At 32.6% G+C, this 23,954-nt stretch overlaps 1 protein-coding gene across 1 annotated transcript; it reads right to left on the reverse strand.

The window, feature by feature from the left end:
• Window positions 1-13,529: 13,529 nt before the first annotated feature.
• LOC108981454 (protein LIGHT-DEPENDENT SHORT HYPOCOTYLS 4-like) lies at window positions 13,530-14,895 on the reverse strand. The gene has a single exon (XM_018952636.2). The coding sequence runs from the start codon at window positions 14,365-14,367 to the stop codon at window positions 13,771-13,773; it is 597 nt and encodes a 198-aa protein (XP_018808181.1). The 5' UTR covers window positions 14,368-14,895; the 3' UTR covers window positions 13,530-13,770.
• Window positions 14,896-23,954: the final 9,059 nt, after the last annotated feature.

A 23,954-nucleotide genomic window follows, 5' to 3' on the forward strand; every position in this document is an offset into this window, starting at 1 on the left:
TTTCTCAGCCCTCAGTATTAAGGCTGTCGATTTTTTCTAGATTTTTCACCATTCAATGCAATACAAGTGGTATTGGGATAGAGGCAATGTTGATGCAAGATGGGCAACCAATTTCTTTTATGAGCAGGTCATAAGGAGTGGTTTGGATTAAGAGATAAGTTAAGATGTGTTGAAATGGTTTGTGAATAGTAGAGTAAAAGTTGAATTATTTATTATATTTTGTGTGGAAATTTGAAAAAATTGTTTTGGGATTTGAAAAAGTTGAATTGTTTATTATACTTTGTGTGGGAATTTGAAAAAGTGTAATGATGAGATAAGATGAGATGAGATGAGTTGAGATGAATTGAGTTGAGGTGGATTTTGAATGCAAACGAGGAAAAGGGAAGGCATTGATGATGTCTACCTGTGAAAAAAACTCTTGGCCTTGCTTGTTAGGGCAGTCGTTCATTATTAAGACTGACCAACAAGTTTTAGAATTCTTGCTAGAACAAAAGGTGGGCATGGTAGCTCAACAAAAATGCATTATAAAACTTACGGGCTATGACTTCTCAATTGAGTACAAGAAAGGAAGGAAAAATAAGCTGGTTGATGTACTTTCTAGAAAGTTTGAAAATGAAGATTAGAAGAATGATACTTGGTTGTGGTGACATTTCCTATCCCCGATTGGATTGAAGAACTTAAACTTAATTACTTTACTTCTATCAAGATGGAAGAGCTACTCCACAAGCCACAGAATAATATAGAGGTTCCAAAAGGCTATTCACTCTAGTAGGGATTAATTTTGAAGAAATGGAGGATTGTGGTAATGTTGAATTATGCCCTTAAGAACAAGGTTCTGGAATACACACATGTTAACCCACATGCAAGACAATTAGAGAGTGCGATATTTGCGAAATTAACAAGGGTGAGATAGTGCACCCCCTAGACTATTGCAACCCTTCTCCGTCCCCAATCAAGCGTGGGCAGATGTCTTTGTGGACTTTATAGAGGGACTACTCATTTCCCAAGGGTTTAGTGCCATATTGGTAGTAGTCGATCGCTACACCAAGTATGTCCATTTTATGGCATTAGAACATCCCTATACAACCCAATGTGTGGCTCAAACATTCATGGATGGGGTGTTCAAACTACATGGACTCTCTAAATTCATTGTTTCAGATCGAGACCCCATATTTTTTAGCTCGTTTTGGAGACATTTGTTTACATTACAGGACTCGACACTCAATTTCAATTCAGCCTATCACCCCCAATCGGATGGGCAAATCTAGGAGGCCCTTAATAAGTGTTTGGAGGGTTACTTACGTTGCTATGTAGGGGCCAAAACAAAAGGAGTGGAACAAGTGGTTGAGCATGGCAGAATGGAGCTATGACAATTCGTATCATACCTCAACAAAGCTATCACTTTTTGAAGCCCTCTATGACTATATGCCACCTAGGCTGCTAAACTATGTACCAGGAACCTCATCTACGAAAGTTAGATTGTCTGTTGAGATCAAGAGAACAAACTAGGAAGTTATTAAAGGAAAATCTGGTATGGACCCAGAATCGCATAAAGTTTTATGTGAATCGTAAGATGACATAGAGAAAATTTGAAATCGGAGACTCGGTGTACCTACATTTACAACCCTACCATCAGAAATCAATGGCGATGTGTCTTAATATGAAGTTGTCTCCTAGGTTCCATGGGCCATTTTAGATACTTCAGAAGATTGGGACCGTTGCATATCGCTTGAGCTTACCTCCCTTGTCCAAGACCCATCCGGTGTTTCATGTCTCGTGCCTTAAGAAAAAGTTGAGTTATTCGATTCGACCTCTGCCGATGCTGCCACCAGTGGATAAAAATGGCGCATTTCAACCATAATCGGAGGTGGTGATTGATTGGCGTTTCAAACGCTAAGGAAATAGAGCAATGATCGAGGTGTTGGTGAAGTGGTCTAGAGCATCATCGGACAACAACAGTTGGAAAATTTCTGGAAAGCTTGAGGTTTACCCACACCTTGTGGGAAATGTTCTTTAAGAAGGGAGGAGTTGTTATCTACTTAAGTCAGAATAGTGATGACGAATAAAACTTGAAAACAAAGTTGAGTCATCAAGCCTCATACGGCGTCGTTCAAGGCCGGTCTCATACGGTACAGTTTACTAACAACTGAAACGTTGCGTTTGGGATAGTGTAGTATGCAAGAATCAGGAGTAGCCTTTTGTCCACGCACCTAGTAGTGTTGCACTGTTAGAACATGTTGGAGTCAATTAAAGTAGTTTGTTAATTTTATTTGTTAATTCTGTATAAAGGGAAAGGGAGCAAAGGGGAATGGGTATGAATCGGTCAACTGACTTTTATCCAAAACCATCGAGCATACACCCTACAACTCATGTTGCAACCCTCAATCCACAACTCCCCTCCACTGTGGCCACCACATGCTGCAACTTTCAACATTCAGCGCGGTGGGCAACTTGTGCTCGACTCTAGAGCTCCAATCTCACTCGCTTATGATGTTATTTTTTCAATAGCAAACTCTCATATTTATGGATGGGAGAGGAAAGATTCCCATAGACTGCCTCGAGATGGGTAATTTTAGATTTTGTTTGGTTATTAAATCAAATTTAACTCATCTCAAATCAATTATCGAAGAGATTCATTACTTTTTTAACTTTTCATAAAAAAGTTAAATTTATTTCAACCTACTTCATACGTCTTAATTTAAAAAGTTAAATTCATCTCAATCTAAAAATTTAAACTCATCTCAATAAAATCTAAAAAATAGTATTATTCACAAATAATGTCAAATCAACTCATTTCAAGGTACAAATTTAAAATCCTCGTCCAACAATGAAAACTTGAAGAGATCTTTTCTTTTCGAAAAGTCCAAAAATATGAGACTGGATTCGCTAGATTTCATTTCCCATTTGTTTTTCTACTTTAGTACTTCACGTACTGAAACATTTACTGAGGGATGTTTGTTTGGGCCCTCCCTCCCTCTCTGAGGCTCTGATTGCACATGTCATTCTACTTAATTTTACACTGGCCATTATAAAAACAAGTTGAAAGAAAAAAAAAAAAAAAATTGAAGCAGAAGCTCATACATTTGTATCAATGTATTTTGTTTTTCTTTGATAGACAAACAACATATCCGTGTACAAAAATCTTAAACTTAATTTTAAAAAAAATATAAATTGAAGTGACTTGACATGATAAGTCATTTTAATTTATAATAAAAAATTAAAAACTAAAAGAAAGAAAGAAAATCTATGAGAGTCAAGATAAATGTTTAATATTGGGCTTGGATCTTATGCTAGAGGAGGCCCAGCTTTTACCAAGCTCAAACTTATAAAAAACAGTAGGGCTCTACATGGATTCTCCTAGCCTAGTTTACAGCGTCTGCGAGCCGTCGAATCAGCCCACTATTCTATTACCAAACCCAACAAAGTGAGCCCCCGCTCTCAAGTCTCAAAGTCACATGTTGTATAATTATTTCTTTCATTTTTATATAAAAAAAAAACAAAGAGTTCCTTTCAATGTACTTGAATTTTTTTTTTTGGTGAAGAAAAAAAAAATTCTCAGCATTACTTTTGGCCAACGTCATTAAAAAGAAAAAAAAAAAAAAATACAGGCATGAAGAGTAGAAGCCATGGGTGTATGAGATAGATTCGAAATATTTCGTTGAAAGAGACACTACGTTATTGAACAAAGAGAATTTATCTTCTTTTTATTTTGATTTTTTTAAAATATTTTCCGATCCAATTTAGATATGATGCCAAATATTTGCCACAATATCAACAAATCTTATCTACTAGAATAACTCAGCCCGATTCCTACATTCGAATATATCTTACTCATTCCCCCAATAAATATAAATAACAACTTTGGGCCTTCACCAAGGTTTATATATTTCTTGAGTTATATAATATGCCAAATGGCTTCACGTTGTGTTTAGATATTGAATTAAATTAAATTTTTTTATGAATAATAATGAATTGAGTACGTAGAATGAGTGATATAGAGTCTATCTAAAATAAATTTAGTGTTATTTATAGAAAATTAAAAAAAAGTTGAGCATTTCACATATAAAAATGTATTGAATTAAAAAAATTATAAATCTTACGTGTAAGAAAGTTTTAAGTTAAGATAAATTTAATATTTTAAAAATTATATATTTAAATATTAAATTTAATTTAAAATTAGATTAAATAAAATTAATTTCAACTGAATTTTCGATGAGTTGACAGGTTAATCGATCTTAATATCGTGGTTGTAGGTATACATTTTATTGTTTTTTATAGTCAATATTGTTGGGATAGAGATGCGAATATTATAAGTAAAAATAATACTAATAGGAAAATGCTAGAGCTCCCGCTGGGGGCTCCCGCTGGAGCTCTAGTGTATTTTTTTATGTGTATTTTTTAATTTTTTTTATGTAGATATTTTTAATGATTTTAAATATTTTTAAAAAATAAAAAAATTTATAATATTATTAAATAATACTTGCTTAATCACGAAGTAAAATATAAAATATTTTTATATGATTTTTTATTTTACTTCGTGATTAAGGAAGTATTTTTTAATAATTTTTTTTTTACTTCTTGATTAAGAAAGTGTTTTAATAATGTTCTAAATTTATTTTATTTTTTAAAAAATATTAAAAAATATTAAAAAAAATTATATAAAAAATAATTTAAAAAAAAAACACATACAAAAATACACTACAGACCCAGCGGGAGCCCCCAGCGGGGGCTGTAGCACGATCATCCCGTTGACATGACAAGTCACATTAGTCATTTTATTGAGTACTCTACGAATTCGAAATTTGGGTTTCAAAAAATGTCTCGAACAATAATTTTTTTATATTTTTTAATTATTATAAATATTTTTTAAAAAAATAAAAAATTTATAATATCAATAAAAAAATATTTTTTTAATTATTTAGTAAAAAAAAAAAATCCTATTCAAAATTTTTTTTATCACAAATTCGAGATTCAAAACATTTTTTCATTTTATTTTACAGTCCTGCTAGCTTGCCAGTTGTGCCTACCGGCTGCTAACGTAAAGTTGTTTTTTTTTTAATTATTTAATTTTTTTAATATTTTTTAATATAGTTAAATATTTTTAAAAAATAAAAAATATATTAATACGTTAAAAATTATTTTCTTATATTATTAAGTAAAAAATATATAAATATATAAATAATTAAAATAAAAATAAAAAACTCAAACAACATATTAATATTTTCGATTATTTTAAGGTTAGGTTTGGTACCCCCAACCAACTCTTTTAAGGTGGGCAACCATCCTGATCTTTAGGTAAGGATCGAGCACTCCAGGGGTGGACAGAGCAACTCTTGAGGAGTGGCTTGCAGATGAATCAGACCAGTATGACTATATTTGGTTAGTGCAGATTACTTCGTACTATCTCCTTATTATTTACAAGCCTATAACCGGCGCAACCCGTAGATTATTGTACATGTTATATGCATGAAAGGGAGAGATTTAAAGCGATAGAATTTTATAATTGAGAAATTCAAAACGATTTATAAGATAGTTTATTTGACAAAATAATATAAATATTAAAATAATATTTTTGAGTAGAGACTTGAATTGATTTATATCTTAATATGTAAGAAAATAAATAAAACTTAAAAATTATAACAGTTCATAATAAAATATTATTTTTAAAAAGATTACTATTCCATAAACATAATATTTCAAGTTTAATGGGTATAATGCCTATTTTTATGGATAGAATGCCACATTGGAATCATATGACTCCGCTTAAAATATAAAATAATATAAATGTTAAATTAATACTTTTATATTGTAATAGATTAACAATAATGAATAGTAAACTATTACTAAATGTTATATATAGTAATAGATTACTATTCACAAATTAGTCATTATTTTATTATTATTATTATTATTCAATACTATTTACAGATTATTTAAGATCATTTCAACATCCAAACATAGTCAGAGTCATCATTTTATATTTAATTAGGTTCTATTGAATCATGTTGTGATAATATTACAAGAAAAATAAATATTTAAAATGAATTATTTACGATGAAAATACTTTTATTTTGATAAAAAAATAATTGATAAAAAGATAAACAATTTTGTTATAGGACTATAACTCAAAACATATAGAAAATACTGTGGTCGATTGGATAGTCTTGACCCAATCTTTAAAAATTTATTGGCACGGCATTAATATTATATATAGCTAATAGTTTTCCCTTACAATATGAGGTACTTGACATACTATCCATCATCTAGTTCAAATTCCACTACTACACCATGCAAATTAAAATAAAAACACATGATATTATGAACTATATATGATCTCATCAGCCATCTTCTCTTGATTAATTTCTTACTCGTTTCTCAATACCTGACAAACCAAAAAGACATAAACCGAACCATTAATTTAGTTTGTTTTTTCTTTTAAAAAAAAGAAAAAACGAGATTATGGGATGAGGATATTTAGGACCCTATAGTGAAAGCGTTTTGTTCTTGACGAGAGAAACTCAGAAGGAAAGGAAAAGAGAGAGAGAGAGAGGGAATTAAGAGCATTAGCATTGCCAAATCTAAAATTTGGTTAGAATCTTAATTTTTTATTATAATATCAATTTTTGACTAGGTGAGTTCACATTGAACTAGCCATTATAAAGTTAAAATAATAATATAATATTTTATTTTTTATTTTTTTTGCAAATACAATTTATATATTTTTTAGATTTTCATGCTTTGTAGAAATAATGTGTCTACTCTATCAGTAAAAATAATGTGCATGCCATACATGTTTTACAATTCAAAGAGAGAGGGAAGTGATGAAATAATTAAATATTGATTTCTATTGTGAATAGTAGCTAGTCATATTTGGAGAAGACTTAAGATTTACTATTCATCAAGTCTTAAGCTTTGGACCATTGGCTAGTCCAATGTAGAGGCTTCTCACATCTAAGCATCCTCATTGGCTTGACTAAATAAGGAGATTGGCTAAAATTTGCATAATTGATGTCAAAAGCATCTCACATTGAATTGGACAAATCTAAAATAATTTAGACTTTTGCTACAGTGATTGGCCAAATATGAAGAACCACTATTAATTCACCAAATATTAAAATACTAATTTCTCACTCTAAACAAATATTAAAATATTAGTTTCTCACTCCAAATAAAAATACTATTTGGTTTGTAATTAAAAAATTTAGATAGAATTTTAAATGAATTTAAATCAAATATTTTTTTTATTAACATTAAATGACTTTTGAAAATATGATTTTTTTAATATTAATTTAATTAGAATATAATTATTATTAACATTTAATTGGTAGAGATATAAAATGTGATAAAAAAATTAAATAAAAAAATTATTAAATTAATAATATTTTATTATTATATAGAGAATGAATGGATAATCTAATATGGGGGTTGAATTTAAATGGAATAGATAAATGTAAAAAAAGATGATATTGACTAAATTTTGAAGATGAATTTGATCAAGACAATAAAAATACTCTAAGGAAAACAAATTTGAGGAATGAAGGCCGCGGAGTCGAAATGGTTTGTTTTGATTTTTTTTTACATCAATAGTCGCTTATGCCGCGTTTATCCCGGGCAGCTAAACATATTATTTTTGTTTATTTTATCTTATTTTATTTAATTTCATCATTATAATTTTTTTAAAATTTTAAATAAAATATAATAAATAATTTTATTTTATTTAAAATTTAAAAATTAATAATATTAAAAAATAATATTTTATTTAATTTTTAATTTTTATCCCAATTTAATTTCTCTAAATTCACGTTACAAACAAACCTTAGTGGGTTTGGCGTGCCTTTGACATTACTACACAAAATTTGCTTTAAAAAACGAACCTATTATCAATCAAAACCATCTGATGCTGTCACATCGAAGACTTTAAGGGGAAAGCATAAAAGGTTCTCGCAATATTTACCAGAAAAAAAGGGTAAGTAAATGAAAATCACTGACGGAAGACAGGAGAGGTGATTTTTGTATGTTCCAAATCAGGAGGACTATGACTCTCACGGCCACTATGGGTCCACGTGGTCACAGATCGTCCTGGGATCCCTCCATTGACTGGACCCACTCCTGCTCTCTCTCTCTCTCTCACAGGCCGACATGAATGACGGGCCAGCACGGGCGGTGTAGGCCCCAATAAAAGAAAAGAAAGCCACCACCACCCATGAACTGAAGTGACCCTGCTTGCTGTGCCCAATTCTCGTACCCCTATCTTTTCTTTTCCTATATTTTTCTTTACATTGTTTGAAATTATTGTCGTAGTTATTATTATTATTATTTATATTAATATTTTCTATAAGATTCTTTCTTCGTGTACATGAAAAGTCATCGAAAATGATTCCCTCGATCGCCCCCGGGAAGCTGCTCAAAACCATTTTTGGTTTTGTACTTTGTATTTTACTTGCCCAAATATGTACATAATCCTCCGGTCTTGTACATGTAGTTTCCTTCCCAACAGTCTGCGTCCATTTCCAAACTCTACTTCCTAATGATATAAAAACAGCGATAGATTGAAGATTAAGATCATTCTACTGAAAAGTAGGAAAAAAATATCATCAAGAAGAAGAAACTTGAACAAGAAGCAGCGTGAATATTAGGTTTTAGAAATGGGTGATGATCATGAGTAAAATATGTCTGTAGAATCATTGATGTACATGATTATGCATCATCGAACTTATGGTATATAATTACAATGGGAATTAAGGGGGATATCTAGGCCTAGATCGTGATGGCATGATTCTGATCTCTTAGCTAGGCTGCGTTCAGACACAGATTATAATTTAATTACCACAATTCACGGTGCATGCAGGCAACTTTGCAAAGCTACCGATTAATTATCAATTACATGCATATATGGATCACATGCGTGCTAGCTGATCATTTGAATAAGATCATATATATATATATATACGTACGTACGTAGCATGTGATATCTAAATCAGGTACGTGATCAGCATCTGCTAAAATTAAATTTGCCTGGAGTAGTAGTACTACTTCTATATCTAGCTAGCATTTAAAATTTTCACCTGCATGTGCACGCAATCTGAAAACCTAATTAATGGCAGGCAGGCACAAGGCACTAAACAATATCCAACGTCCTAGCTACTTAAAGGTTTCCTCCACCGTTTTATTTAGAAGCAAGCCGTCGATCAGACAGAAGCATGCAACCTCGACCTAGCGGCCTGCTGCAGATCAATTTCAGAACGGGACAAGGTGTAAAGAAATTTCTCCAACATTCCTTCTAGAAATAGCTTGACTAAATGAAGAGGGAACCATATGATCTGCTTTACTTTTTGGCTGGAAAAATGAAGAATTATTAATTAACTTGCCTGACGTATTAATTTATACCAACCAAAATTTCATGAACTTTGTAAGGGAATGTCGGTAGCTGCAACTTGAAGCAAATTAATACTAATATTAATGGACATGACCCAGAAAAACGTCATTAATTAATGAAAGCTAGCGCGCAGCTGGCCTGATTATATATATATTAACCAACTCTTCCAGCTAACTAGTTGATCACCTAACTAGTTGCATGTGTTTGCATGCACTACCGTAGCTTGATCAGTTTATATTCATGTATTACGATTGAGAATTAATCGCACATTTTTGCACTTGAATGCAGAATTAGCAAGCTCTCACCTCAAGGAAAAGAGAAGCTATGGCGCCTCTTAAGCTATATAAATCTATTAATTCGTCTCATTTAGAGCAATTATCATGACATCTTAATCTTAACATAAGATGTCATGTTAATACTAAAATTAGTACTTTCGTCAACAAGTTTAATTAATTACATAACGTACATGTTGTGATAGGATGAAATTAAAATACCACATCATCTAAAATCCAGGAGTAACTAACAATTTTTCCTCATTTTGTCTATCTGATATATATTATTGCCCAAACTTGCACTGAAAGGGACTGGGAAAGTTGATGGCGAGCTAAACCTAATAATTTTCTGGGAAGTTTGGTCGCGATTACTTCAAGGAAAAAAAATTTAAACATGCATATATACAAATAATATATGTTTATAAATCTTTAGGCAGGCATTGATAAAAAATAAACTGGATGCTAGCTAGCTAGCTTGTGGTCAACATTTAGGTCTCGTTTGTTTTCAGAAAACATCTCATCTCATTACATATAATCATTACAACTTTTTAAACTTTCAATATAAAATAAAATAAACAATTCAATTTTTTAAAATTTTAAAATAAAAATAATATTAAAAAATATATTCTAATAATAATTTATTTAACTTTTTTATTTTAATATCAATTTATCTCATCTCATCTGCGAAAACAAACGAGCTAGCCAAAGTAATTCGAAGCAAAGAGAGAAAAAATTAAATGATCAGATCAGGATTTATGGCCAAAATTAAAGTACTAAATTAGCAGACTTAAAAAAATGATTAAGCTCCGTATCCTCAGAAGTATATATAGCCACAACATGTCGGTGATCGATCACATTGCATGCCAAAGTTTGTAAATTAATAATAGTTATGGATTACTGCTAACTGCAATTAATATATTCTGATAATTGATCCTCTAATAAACAGTACCATATCATGCATATGATTAAATACCTACGTACGTACTTATATATACTATATTGAAGAACACATGACTAATTACAAATATTGATTAATATAATGCGTCGAAACTCATGACTTCTTTCTTGTAGGATTATTAATTGTCACATTTGATAAAACATAACAAAACATTAAGCAATATTAATTATTAATTATTTGCGGAAACTTCACTTTCTGCGGTAGTACTACTAGTATTAAGGAGTACTTGGGAGTAGATGTCTTTTCTTTTCCCTAATTTTAAGTACGTATATGCATGTTTGAACATAATCAACGACATCTAGACGATACTTTCAGGTAATCTAGTCTAGAAAGCCTTTGGATTTTCAATATATATTGGCTCAAAGACATATTATTGATATAATATTGGAACAACTTCAAGCTGATCGACTGAAACATCCTAGCTAGCTAGCTTACAAACAATCAGTCAAAAGGGAGGGGAGGGGGGGATTTTCAATACAAAGGCTAGAAGGACAAATTAATTAAAAGATCCTCCTTGATCATTGATGCATGTCCAAAACTAGCCAGCTCCTCTGATCATGAACTTTATGGATCGAGTAGCTGAATGCATGAGAGAGTGCAGTCAATATTACTAGAAATCATCAAATTATCAGATTATTTCGACCATAAGAAATTTGAGGAGAACTCTAAACAGAAGACAATGATGTATGCATTGTTTTTCATATATAGTAAGGTCAAGAAAAAAAAAATGATAGCTTAGCTTAATTGCATGATCTAATTATAAATACGTGTAGCTAGGTTAAGTATAATTGGCTCCAATTATTCCTATAGTTACCTAGCTACTTACCTTACCGTTCGAATTCCACCCAATGCATAGTCAAGATAATAGACCAGTTGTAAAATCAGAAAAGAAAACTCGAGCTTAATTCAAACGAGAAATAAAACATCTTAAGACAAATGTCCAACCTAGGAAATCACTCCTTAACATAACGAAAAGATGTCTAACATGTAGTACACGCAATGGATTAATTATACATACCACAAGAGAAATTATCAAGGTACGCGTGTTTCCACATCAGATCATGTCAAATTAATTGATAAGCATAAGACTCAAATAACATGAAAACCCACTAGCTATATATACCGGCAGGCCAGGCCAACTGTTATAATTTCTTAACATCAAAGACTTTTAATCATTTTATTCATAATGTTTGTGTTGATTCTAATTATATATTGCAACACAGGAATAATAATACATGAAAAGGAAGCTCCATCATCAACGGGGGGGCCCCATCACAACCGTGTGTACATGATATCTTGACGTTTAATATATAACAACCAAATTTGATAAATTATTAAAATATTAATATAGGTAAGAAAAGTAAACCCACTGCTAAAAAAACTAATATAAAATATCATAGCATTATTATAAAGATTATTGCTTTGATAATTCTTTTTCTTTTTCTGATATGCTAATGTCCTATTGATGGGTCCCTTGATTCACCTGAAAGCATCTTGATGTAATCCGATATAAGACCTATATATATATATACATATGAATAATGGGAAAGTAATTAATTAAAAGGCCAGCCAATCAAATGAGTTTAAATGGATAATACAATCTATCTGAACTTATTAGTATCAGTACCAGGAACAATGGTTTAACTCATTTAGAAGAAATCAGTGGATCGAGCTTGAATGAAGTCGAAGAAATCAGCGTCATGGCTAAAAAAAGACCCAACCATGGGAGGAATAGTTCATCATGTTCAATTTGTTGTCGGCTATAGTAAAGTGTGCCCCAAAGTCACCGTGAAAGGAGGAAGAATAAGGAAGAGGAGAAGAAGAGGAAGGCCACTTCACAAAATACCAATTGATCCGGCCTTACCCCATGAATATGATCACGCCCTTATCCGACATAGAAGTGCTTTTAATTTGTAGGTATGGAATGTATTAACTTGTTGGCTTCTTGGAGTTCGCCTTCCGAGCGAAGATCTGCGAGACTTAATGGAGAACCAAAGTGAAATGCGAGACTTAATCTAAATCAAAGTGGAATGCATCCAATTAATTATGGAGAACCAATTTGAAATCACTGTATAGTAGGATTCATAGAAATCTACTTGTAAAATATATAAAATGATCTCATCCATCATTTAAAACTGACATGACACAACGAAGAAAATGGGTATGGACTTGCATGATAAATGAGACCACAGACTATTTTATGACAAAGACCCGTCCTTGAGAGTTACTGAGACCTGAAGAGTTACCGAGACCTGAAGTCGACCAAGGAGCTCACACTGCCTGAAATAAGCAGCTAGCCGATCTCTTTGTTCTTGAAGTAAGAAGCAGACAAATCATGGAATACTAGTCTCTGAAATTCATTATATATACTTAAGAGGACACTACAAGAAGTCGAATGGTTTAGTTTCAGAAACTCATTTCGTTAGCTTAAGAGTACACAACCTGTTGCACGATTGTATGTTTGAGCTGTACTGAAGGGCTTTGTTCTATTTCTTCACTGAATATCCATCGGAAAAGCGCTAGTTTATAGGGAGAGGCAAAAGGAGAAATGCAAACTGCCCCACATATATGATACGATAAAAAAATAAAAGGGGGAAATTTAGTGCTGGACAAATCTGACACATGATCTTTGCAAAGTTATATCCACTCTTTTCAAGAGCTGAATGGATGATTTGCCAATACCCATTAAAAGACTAGAAGTGCAAACGAAAGAAAGAAGAAACACTCAAAAAAAGACATACAGCATGATCTGCAAATCTATTACTTGTCATAGATAACCTGTCAAGTACATCTATTATAACAAATTGGATGTTAAATCACTAAGACTGTAAACTAAAACTAGTAAGATACTTTACTTCTACAACTACTGCTGCAACAGTTTTGTTTTTTTCTTTCTTCTTTTTGGTGAAGTTACTAGTGCTAGTACTATTAATACTACCATTACTGTTTGCATTACGGAATCAAAGAGTAGCAATAATTCAATACCCACCAATTTAAGCATAGTTTCTGAAACAAGGACATAAAGATAACTGTACTACATAGGGAATGTAATATAAAAGATTAGAAATACTTATTGAAGACTAATGAAAGGTAAGGGCTCTCGAACTCTACTACGAGATAATGCGATTTCCCATCAACATGGTGTCATGCAGAATTGTTTGATCTTACTGGCTCGCATTCGGAGGAGGTGGCAATGCAGTTGGCGGCTGCGGGGGGCGCTTGCGCTTCTTCTTCTCGTAGCTAATCCCCCTTGCCTTGGACTGCGAATCACGAACCTCACGTAGATAGAGCCTCACCGCTCGAGCTCCAAAAGGGTTCGCCTCGGGCTTGCCACCGTGCTCTTCAAAGGCGGCCCGGAGGCGGCCGATGAGGGCGTCGAGGGACCCCCAGGCTTGGCGGAGTGGGCATGGACAAGGCGCAGGTGGGTTTGGGTGGCCAAAGAAGGGACAGAGCTGGGTGTGGACCTTGGTCTTCCCGAACTGGTCCAAGTACCTGAGGAATTCAAGCACATGAGCCCCGCTGCAGCGGGAGAGAGAGAGCGGTGGGCGATGGTTCCGGAGGTACTGGCCGAAGGTGTTCCAGTCACGGCGCTTCTGGTTCTCATAGCGGCTGAGGGTTGAGGATGGCGAGGAAGACGAGGATGATCCTACGGTGTTGCTTGTGGGGGTAGTTGGGACGTTTGTGATGATGGTATTGGTGCTGAAGTTGATGCTCGGGCCGTCGTCTGTGTTCGAGGTGCCAAATTCGTGAAGTGAATCCATATGGAAGTGTTTCTGTTTTCTTGGATCTTCAAGTTCTGGTAGTGAGATTAGGTTTTGCTCTTCCTAATATTTTGGGTAGACAAGGGTTTCCTTTTTTTTTTTTTTCTTTTTGGTTCTGAGAGGTAGGTTTCTTGGGGTCAAACAAGTTCTTAGGAAAGAAGTTTAAAATAGAAAGAGTGAGATAAAGCAGAGGCCAGAAGGCCGGGAAGATGGAGTTGATAAGAGTATGTATGTGCGTTTATGGTGCTAAAGATCTAAGATCTGGGATAACGAGACTATCTTACTACAAGTTTTGGGTGTCAGCACCGTTCTTGAAGAAATGGAACATCTAAAAAAACGTCTTTGATCACTAAGTAAATTTTCAGCAGGACTGGATATCAATCATTCATGGCCGAGAGAAAGAGAGACGGGCAGGCCAGCCAGACAGAATAAGAGAGAGCTATACATGGAGTGAGAAAGGAAGATCTCGGAGTAGGGGAGAAAGATCATGATGACGGGGTTGATATATAGGGAGGAGAAAATAACAGTAGGGCTAGCAACACTACGTTTTATATATGTATTAATTTCATTAATTGTAGGTATTTTTTTAATCTTTGTTTGGTTTGAGGTTCTTTGAATCTTTTCTGTGATCAATCCTAGAAACTATGGAAGGCTTATGATGTTAGGGCTTATTTGAAAATATATTTCAATCTTAAAGTTCTCTTTTTCAAATATTATTTAAATACAAAATTTTTAAATTAATAATTATAATTTTTTTAAACTAATTATTATAACTTTTCTAAACTTTTAAATAAAAAATAAAAACAATTCAAATTTTTTAAACTTCTAAATAAAAATAATATTCTAATAATATTTTAATTTTATAATATTTTTTATTCAACTTTTTTTCTCTTATTTTTCAAACCTAAAAAATATTTAATTTATATTAATTTATTATTATTTATAAATTATCTTATTACTTTACAAAATTAATATCTCATCTTGTATCTCACACCAGCCAGATATCTGAAAAATGTTTTTGAGAGACTGGCAGACGATTTTCCTTTCTTGTTTTTTTTTTTTTCCGAGAAAAAGGGAAGCAAAGGAGTCTCTCCTGGGCCTACCAAGTGGAAGAGGAAGACAGATAGAGACGGTAATTAGGTCTTAAATCGTAATTAGGAAGTGGAAGGAAGCTCTTTAAACCATTTGTGGAATTTGAAAGAGTTTGATAGAGAGAGAGAGAGAGAGAGAGAGAGTTGATGGATGGGGACAAGACAAAGTTATTGTTTTAAAAATGAGGGAATAACATGATTTTGTTTCTTCACTCTTTTTGCGTTGATTGACAACACCTTTTGCCAATGACCAATCTAGCCTTCATCTCGGGACTAACTTGCCTATGATATTTCACACGGAAATATTCTTAAAAAAAGTGAGATTTACAGTAAAAATATAAAAATTATTCTATAAATATAAAATTTCTTAACCTTTATTTTATAAAAGTATGTGAAACTTTGGCGTTTCAAAACTATATAAATTGTTTCTCTTTTCATCCTGAAGGAAGATAGGGGTGAGTCAGAAAAATTCTTCTCATCAGTTATTATTCATTATGATCTCAAATTCCATATTTTATAAAAAAAAATTATCAAATATAGAACGTAAAGATTAATAATAGCTGGTGTATAATATTTTTCGTCTTGGCCTTAGTTGCTTGAAACAGTAGGATCACTGCACATCACGGCCATAGGTTCATGGTGGGTCTCAAGTTCTCAACTCTGAAGATAAAAGAGAGGATGTCCATGCTATTAATTGTAAATATATCATGGCGGTGATGTATTTTAGAATCTCTAGCTACAGAAAATGATGTTTTTCCTCTGTAGAACTACAAGTATCATGACATTGATATTTCTTATCATGTCACAGAGAAAAAAATGAAATAAATTACAATACTAGTGGTACTCCACAAAGAAAAATTGTACTACTGTTCATTTCAAGTAGTTCTTATAAATATTTTTTATTCATGATATGAATGTTGACTTCATGTAAAGATGGTCATGTGTGTATATCATAAGATAAATTACTTGTGTGGTATGTGACATATGCTTGCATGATTCATATTTATTTTTTGTTTTCTTGGGTCGACCAGTTTGGTAGAGGGATGTAATCATCCTTATAAGAGAATAATGATATTTTAAATAATTTTTCTGACGAAGTGATGTGATAAATTGACAATGTCATTTCATACAAATTACTACTAAATTAGTATTTTTCTTTAAATCTTGAAAATTATATGACCGTCGGCCTTTCATTTAAAAAATAATTATAAAAATTTTGTATGTATATCATTACTTGCGTGAAGATTAATAAACCCGTCATGTACCTAAGCTTTGTATAATAACAGTCTTTCAATGTAATTTTTTTCAACAAAAATCAATTTATGGCTTGTTTGGGAATCAGTGAGATGATATCATTTAATCTTATCACAAATTTTCTCATAATTGCTTTCTCAAATATCAATCAAATATAAACATTTTCAATTTCAAATTTTTAATTTTTTCCTTTAATCATTACCTAATCATTATAAATTTTTTAAACTTCAAAATAAAATACAAAAAATAATATCATATCTCGAAAACTCAAAACAAGAATAATATTAAAAAATTATATTTTAATAATATTTTAACTTTATAATATTTTTATTCAAACTTTTTTTAGTTTCATTTCTCAAAACCTAATAAAATATTTTAACTTAAATCATTTCATTACTATTCACAAAATTCTCATCTCCTTTTCAAACGAGCCCTAAACACCTCTCGTCATCGATGCAAACTCTTGCCTCATCAGAGAAATATCAGTCTGACTTAAATTGCAAGGCAAGAAGTGGCAATTGGCCTATAGTAATTTGCTCATGGGATTAATACTTGAGGTGGAATTCAGAATAAATTTCTTTACAAATTTTTTTTTGTGAAATATATATATACCATGAAATGCATTGTTGATGTGTAATCATGCATGCATGTCACATTAGTTTACATGAAAATGTCGGTATTGGTAATTTAACTTTTGAATGTATATAGAATAGATCTCGCAGTAAATAATGTGTTACACATGAGTATCAGACTTAATTATAAATTATAGCATAACTCATTTATTTTAATTTTATCCATTCTTAAAAGTTAAATTAATATATATATTTATATATATAATTATATATATATATATATATATATAAATCCCAAATCTTGAGTGAAAGAAAAAGGGATGGCCAAGGGATCATGATTTATTAATAGATCACTTGAGTTTGGGGTCGACTTGGATCAGTATTTAAAGGTTTGTTCCCAACACATGCAAAGTACGTCTGTGCGTAATCTCAAATGTAAAGACTTGTATCATGCACAGATTTTCTTCGTGCACAAAATAAACTATATTTATTGTAATTTAGAGATTTTATTAATTAATATTTGCTTGAGCCCATAAATAGATCTTTTCGGCCGACAAAATAACTTTACACAAGCGAAACAGATAAAGAGATGGTGTCAAATTTTTACTGTTCAACGCACGCAGTACTGTTCATATATGAAAACCAAAACAAAAGAAACTTTTGATAATGCAATAGAATACAAGGAGTATTGATGATCTTGATATTGTCCCAAAACATTTTATGAAGTGTCAGATTCATAAAAGAAGTACTTCACTAAAGTTCATGACTAGAGTTTTACAATATAAAAGAAGTTCACATTTTATATTGTAAAACTCTTTTTATAATAAAATAAATCTGATCACATGTCATATCAAATTATATCAATTTATAAATTTATTTTTATAATATTTATTTACAGATGAATATAGCTGAATAAACATTGGTATAGGCCGGTCAGCTCAATAGTAAGGCCATTTAAGCCATTGCCTAAGGCTCCCAAAAATAAAAGTGAGGTGTTTTTTTTTTTTAATTTAAAAAAATAAAAACCATTTCATTAAATAAGATTTTAGATAATTTTTATATTTTTCAATATGTGCAAGGCCCCATGATACTAAATTTAATATTTAATACAATGAATTATTTATATTTTTAAATAACTTTTTTAAGATCTTACTAAATTGAGGCACAAAATTTGCATTGAGGCCTCATTTTAAGTTGTTATATTAAATATAAATTAAAAAAATACTTTATATATTTTAAATAAAATCTCATTTGATTGAAAATTTTGAAAAAAATTCTATATAATAATTTACATTTTATTGTATTATAATTACGAATGACTCATTTATATTCACTCTCAATATAAAAGGTGTGGACATTGGATACATAAAATATAAGAGAATATCTTCCCATAGGTGCATCTGATTTACTCCAAACAACAACATCCAATGGTGGCCGCCAGCCACGTAGACTCCACACGTCCTCTCAATGGTGGACCGCACTGGAGAGGAAAAAAAATTTTATGTCCCTCACTTTCATCCTCCTCCCTCCCTCCCCCCCCCCCCCCCCCTCTCTCTCTCTCTCCATCCAAGCTTCGTATACCATCCACCGAAACCCCATCCCCTCTCTCTCTCCTCTCCCTCCTACCTCCTCCATCTGATGTTGATGATAGAAATTCCCTCCCTTTTAACCTTATCATTACAGAAGAGAGATCCAAATCCGAAAAAACTTACTCTTACTTTAGAAATGTATGGAGGTGGAAGGTTCAAAACATGATCGATTCGAACCCCATTGCCATTAGATCCATTGTTCTTGTTGGGCCAAGGCTTCTGCAACGAACTATAGAAATAATACATGCTTGAACATGTTGCCAATGATGTATTTCTGCTTGATACCAATGGTTGTTTATGCAAATGCGGCTTTTGGATTTCCTTTGAAAGTGTTGTTGGTTTGGCATTCGAAGCTGAACCAATTGAATTGCTTCTCGATAAGCACTATAAGGGATGGATTAAGCTTTGGCTTCGAGAACTATCACAGTTGAGGCTATTACTTCGCTTGAAATGCCAAAAAGATTTTGATGGAGGCTTTCCTTCTATGTCAAAATTGTGGGACAAGAACTCTTTGAGCTATTGTGTTTACAGTACAAGAAGGTCGGGAACGAGAAGACACAAGCTCAGATTGGCGTATTTCATTTGGGCAAATCAAGTTTAGCTTGATTTCTTTAGCGCAGATCTTGCCGTTGGAGAAAAGCTCATCGGCGGTGTGCAGTGGTCTTGAGGACAGCAATGCATTGTTTTGATGGTTCATGCGACTGACGGTGGGTATTTTGATTTGGAGATGCAATAGTTTGGAGGGCTATTTTGATCTGGAGATGTGACTGAAGGGGTGTGCCGGTCTGGTTTGGAGCTCCTCCGCTGGTGTGACGATTGTACAACATGCGGTGATGGGGTATTGCAAAGTGCAAAGGTGTCGAAGACTCGAAGGGTCTTTGTTCACAGGAGCAAAAACACATACATGGTGAGGAGGGAGTTTTGCTTTTGATATGTTGTGATGTAGTGTATGAGTTTATTATGTGGGATCAGTTTGATGTGTCAAAAAATTATTGGTTGTTGTTGAACCCACAACGTAGGAATTTCTGTTCCAAAGAGGAATTGCTCAAAATATAAATACAAGATCTCTAATACCAATCAAATTAATCACGTATATATGTAACTTTGATATACACATGACATGGCGTGCACTCCCCACTTTATGAAATATAAAAATCTATGTGACTATATATTTATAATTTTGTTTAGAAAATATTTATTTAATCAAATAATAATTGAATATCTACACAATTGGCCGGATAGCCAAATAATTTTCAGATTTTTTCTTTACCCTAGACCGTGAGCATGACGAAGTAAAATAATAAAAACAAAACTCGATCGCTTTGCGTTGGAAAATGCTACCATCCATTAGTATTCCATTAATTTTCTCGTGCTCCTTTCTTAGTATGAGAGAGGTTGAAAGCGATTTCCGTGATCAGACACCATGCGCCAGAATGGCCAATTGCTTGCACGCTACTAAATTACTATTATAGAAGTAAACAATACCTTGTAATATTTCATGACAATTAGTTTCGGGTCATGATGACGAAGAGAGATTTTTCTCTACTTTCTTATTAGTGGGATATGGATAGTGAGATGAGATGAAATAATTTTAGATAGAAGTTAAAAATTAAATAAAATAATATTAAAAGTAGAAGATATTTTCTACATAACTTTTTTTTTAGCAAACATTTTAGTAACATAAATAGATCAAGATAGATGAGGAGGGGTGGCCAGGTTCCTAAAAAAATCCTATTATAACAATTAATATAATGCAAAAGTGAAAAATATATTGAATTTTGGGATGAAAAAGAGGGGAACCAAATAAGTAGAGGATGATAGAAGTGCAAAAAATGGTGTTTACAGTTTGTTGGTGGAACTGTGGTGCCACTGCCAAAACTGGTGGTTGTTGGTGGTGCACTATAGTTTTTGGCCTAAGATATTTGTGAAATAAATCAATGTCCTCAGTCTCAAAATCTTTGACTAGGGAAAGCAAAAATATAATGGGATAAACGACATCGACTAGCCCGAACAATCATTGGCCAAATTTCTTCATGCCTGCCTATAATGACGCGTGAATATCACTTGCCAGTCATAGTGAGATAGAGTGGGTCAGACCGAATAGATCTTAGAATGATGAAACTATTGAAATGGGGCATGTAGCCGTCAGAGACATTTCAACGTAGCGACGCAAGCCAAGCTGCATGTGAGAGCCATGCATCGAGATTTTAGTCGTGATTTTGAGGAGTTGCATGGAGAGACGCATATAGACAATCGGTCGCCAAAAAGTAGTGGATCGGGCCTAGATCGAATCGGTGCATGGATAGGAAAACTTAAAAATTTAGGGGGAAAATCTATAAATAAAATGGTTGGAGAAGTGGAACGGAGAGGAGGATCTCTAGTAGAACAGGAGGACATAAATTGCGAGGGACTTTTTCTTTTTGAGAGATGCGGAACTTTCTCCTTCTAGAGAAAGATGAACTATTATTTACAAAAGAGAAATGATATATACAAGTCTCAAATAGACAAGTTTAGTTCAAGTCCTTTGTAAAAAAAGTAGACTCTACCATAAAAAAAAATATATGAAAAACTCATTTTTTCTTGATGCGGCCCACATTTTTACAAACTGCTTCTACAAAACTTATACATTTAAAACTTCTACCTAACATTACTCTTTACAAAACTTACTAGCAATACGATCAACCTGCAGGTCTAGTAAGCATCATGCAAGTTGGCCTATATATTCTGTTAGGCCAACTTGCTAACAGAACAGGTAAGATGGACGTACATGATGTGGTCTACGCATAACACATATGTGTTATATTTATAAATTTTTTTATAAAAGTAAACTCATAAATTAACAAGACTTTATGTTATATTTTAGATCTATTTTACAATCTCATGACGTACTATATCAAACAACATCAATTTATAAATTTATTTTTGTAAAATATTTTCATGACTAAAGCATTTATCCGACTATATATGGTTTTCAATACAATTAATGAAAATACAAATATACAAAATATAAAAAATGGAAAAAAGGCAATATTGCCGGATCATGATCTATATATGACACTTATGTAGGCCGCGGGGACAACATTTTTGGTGCTAGATATGCTACTCAAGCTTAATTAAATTCTTGTCTGAACAATTCACAAGCGCCCAACGAACATAATCATACCCCATGCACAAGCGTGTGTAATGACATGGATCATATTTACACAATCAAATTGCGAAGTCATGAAATTATGAAGTCCAGGCCAGCCAGCAAGCTTAATCATATATTCTCTCTTCTTTTTGCTCCCCCAAAAAGAATATCGATCACATTGGAATAATATCTTTGATTACACGCTAACAAATTATACCCTAATTAATCATTTTCTTAATATTCGATTTAGTAGTACGGATCCTTTATTAATCAAAGGACTTAAACACGAATAACAATATCAGTTTTTACAGCAAGATAGATATGCAAGAACAAGATCCCGGTAGTACTGCATGGACAACAAAGAGGCAAATTAAGCTAGCCAGCTACCCGCAGAGTGCTTGCCTTTAATAATCGACTGATCTTTTTTACTCGCTGACGATCGAGAAAAGCAAATTATCCATAGCATATATATATTATAGGGATATCATGATATGTGCAAAACATCATGAGCTAGCTCTGCTTTTCATGACAGACTGAAACATGATTTTAATTCCAAAGTTTGTAACGAGGAAATTAGCTAGAATGGATTATTTCGGTCGTGTGGAATAAATTTAATTAATTAATTGATTGAAGCTAGCGGTGAACCAAAAACAGTACTGATCATGCCATTGAAAGTCCCAATTACATGATGAAGTAAACGAATACTGTTGTTTTAATTACTTGCAATTATTTAGCGGAATCTCGGTTCCACAGTGAATGAAATTACTCAATTAATAAACCAGCAGAAGATGGCCATATATGTCACCAGGCCATCAATATATGCAGTTTTAATTGACCATTATCCGTACGATTGTCTCGAATGCATGCTAACTTTTTACGTTGCCTCTCGTTTTGGGGACAACAACTAGCGGCTTAATTAATAATAATGCATGCTGCTGCTTCATGGTAAAACTTCAAAACCCCAAAAGTCGTGACACTCACAAACATTAACCTTCGATTGCACTCAATTTCCTTAAATGATGGAACAAATTAATTGTCGATCTCCGCCGTATATATTTGAAGACAGTAATCAGTACTACTACTGTTTGTCGAGTTTTTATGTTATTATTGAAATTCAAGATCTGTTTCAATGACACATGAGGAAATTTACACGCACGTACTACGTATAGATCACTTTTATATTGATGAAGACGGCCGGAGAAAATGAATGCAGATCATCATGATTTGATTTGATCATCACCGGCCAGTTTCTCACTTCTATTATAACGAATAATTTTCCCAATCGAGTCAAGTCTATATTATATGCCTTACAAGCCTAATTTGCCATCGCAAGTTCACGGCTCATGCATGGAAGCTGATCAGATAGATACAAAGAAATCAGGAATGAAAGCTAGGGTACTTTAGTGATCAGGAAGCCAGATCATTTCCTATTAGGGGAAGGCCGGGGCGAATATAATTCTAATGGGTATCTAAAATTTAAGTAAAACACTAAAAAACTAAGTCAAAAATGAGATTTTTATTTACTTTTTTTGGGTAAATTAAATCGACTAAATAATTTCCAACGTGTATATATAGCACTTAATTTGATCAGTACTACCCAAGCTAATCATCATCTATATCAAAATCTTAATTTTTTTTTTTTCAAGGGAAACAATTAATTAGTAAATAAGGTTTGAGAGATTTAGTACTGATATAAGGTTTTGGGCTTTGGCCGGAGGTCTTTCTTGGACTGAAAATTAATGAGGCTTTTATTTATTAATTATTGAAGGAGTGGAGATAGGCATGTTATTACAAGTTAGTATATATAATTAAAGAAGATTAATGCTAGTTTTTATCTTGAATCTTTCATCTTTTGTCACACTTAGTAATATTGTGACATGTTTTAAATGGCTTCAAATATTTACTGCTTAGATATATAGAATATCATAGTTACTTAGATTAAGTCGCATCA

Source organism: Juglans regia, chromosome 12 (assembly GCF_001411555.2).
Source record: "Juglans regia cultivar Chandler chromosome 12, Walnut 2.0, whole genome shotgun sequence".
Lineage (NCBI taxonomy): Eukaryota > Viridiplantae > Streptophyta > Magnoliopsida > Fagales > Juglandaceae > Juglans > Juglans regia.

Bases quoted from the DNA above. Each gene is read 5' to 3' on its own strand.
- LOC108981454 (XM_018952636.2), bottom strand. From the start codon at position 14,367: ATGGATTCACTTCACGAATTTGGCACCTCGAACACAGACGACGGCCCG.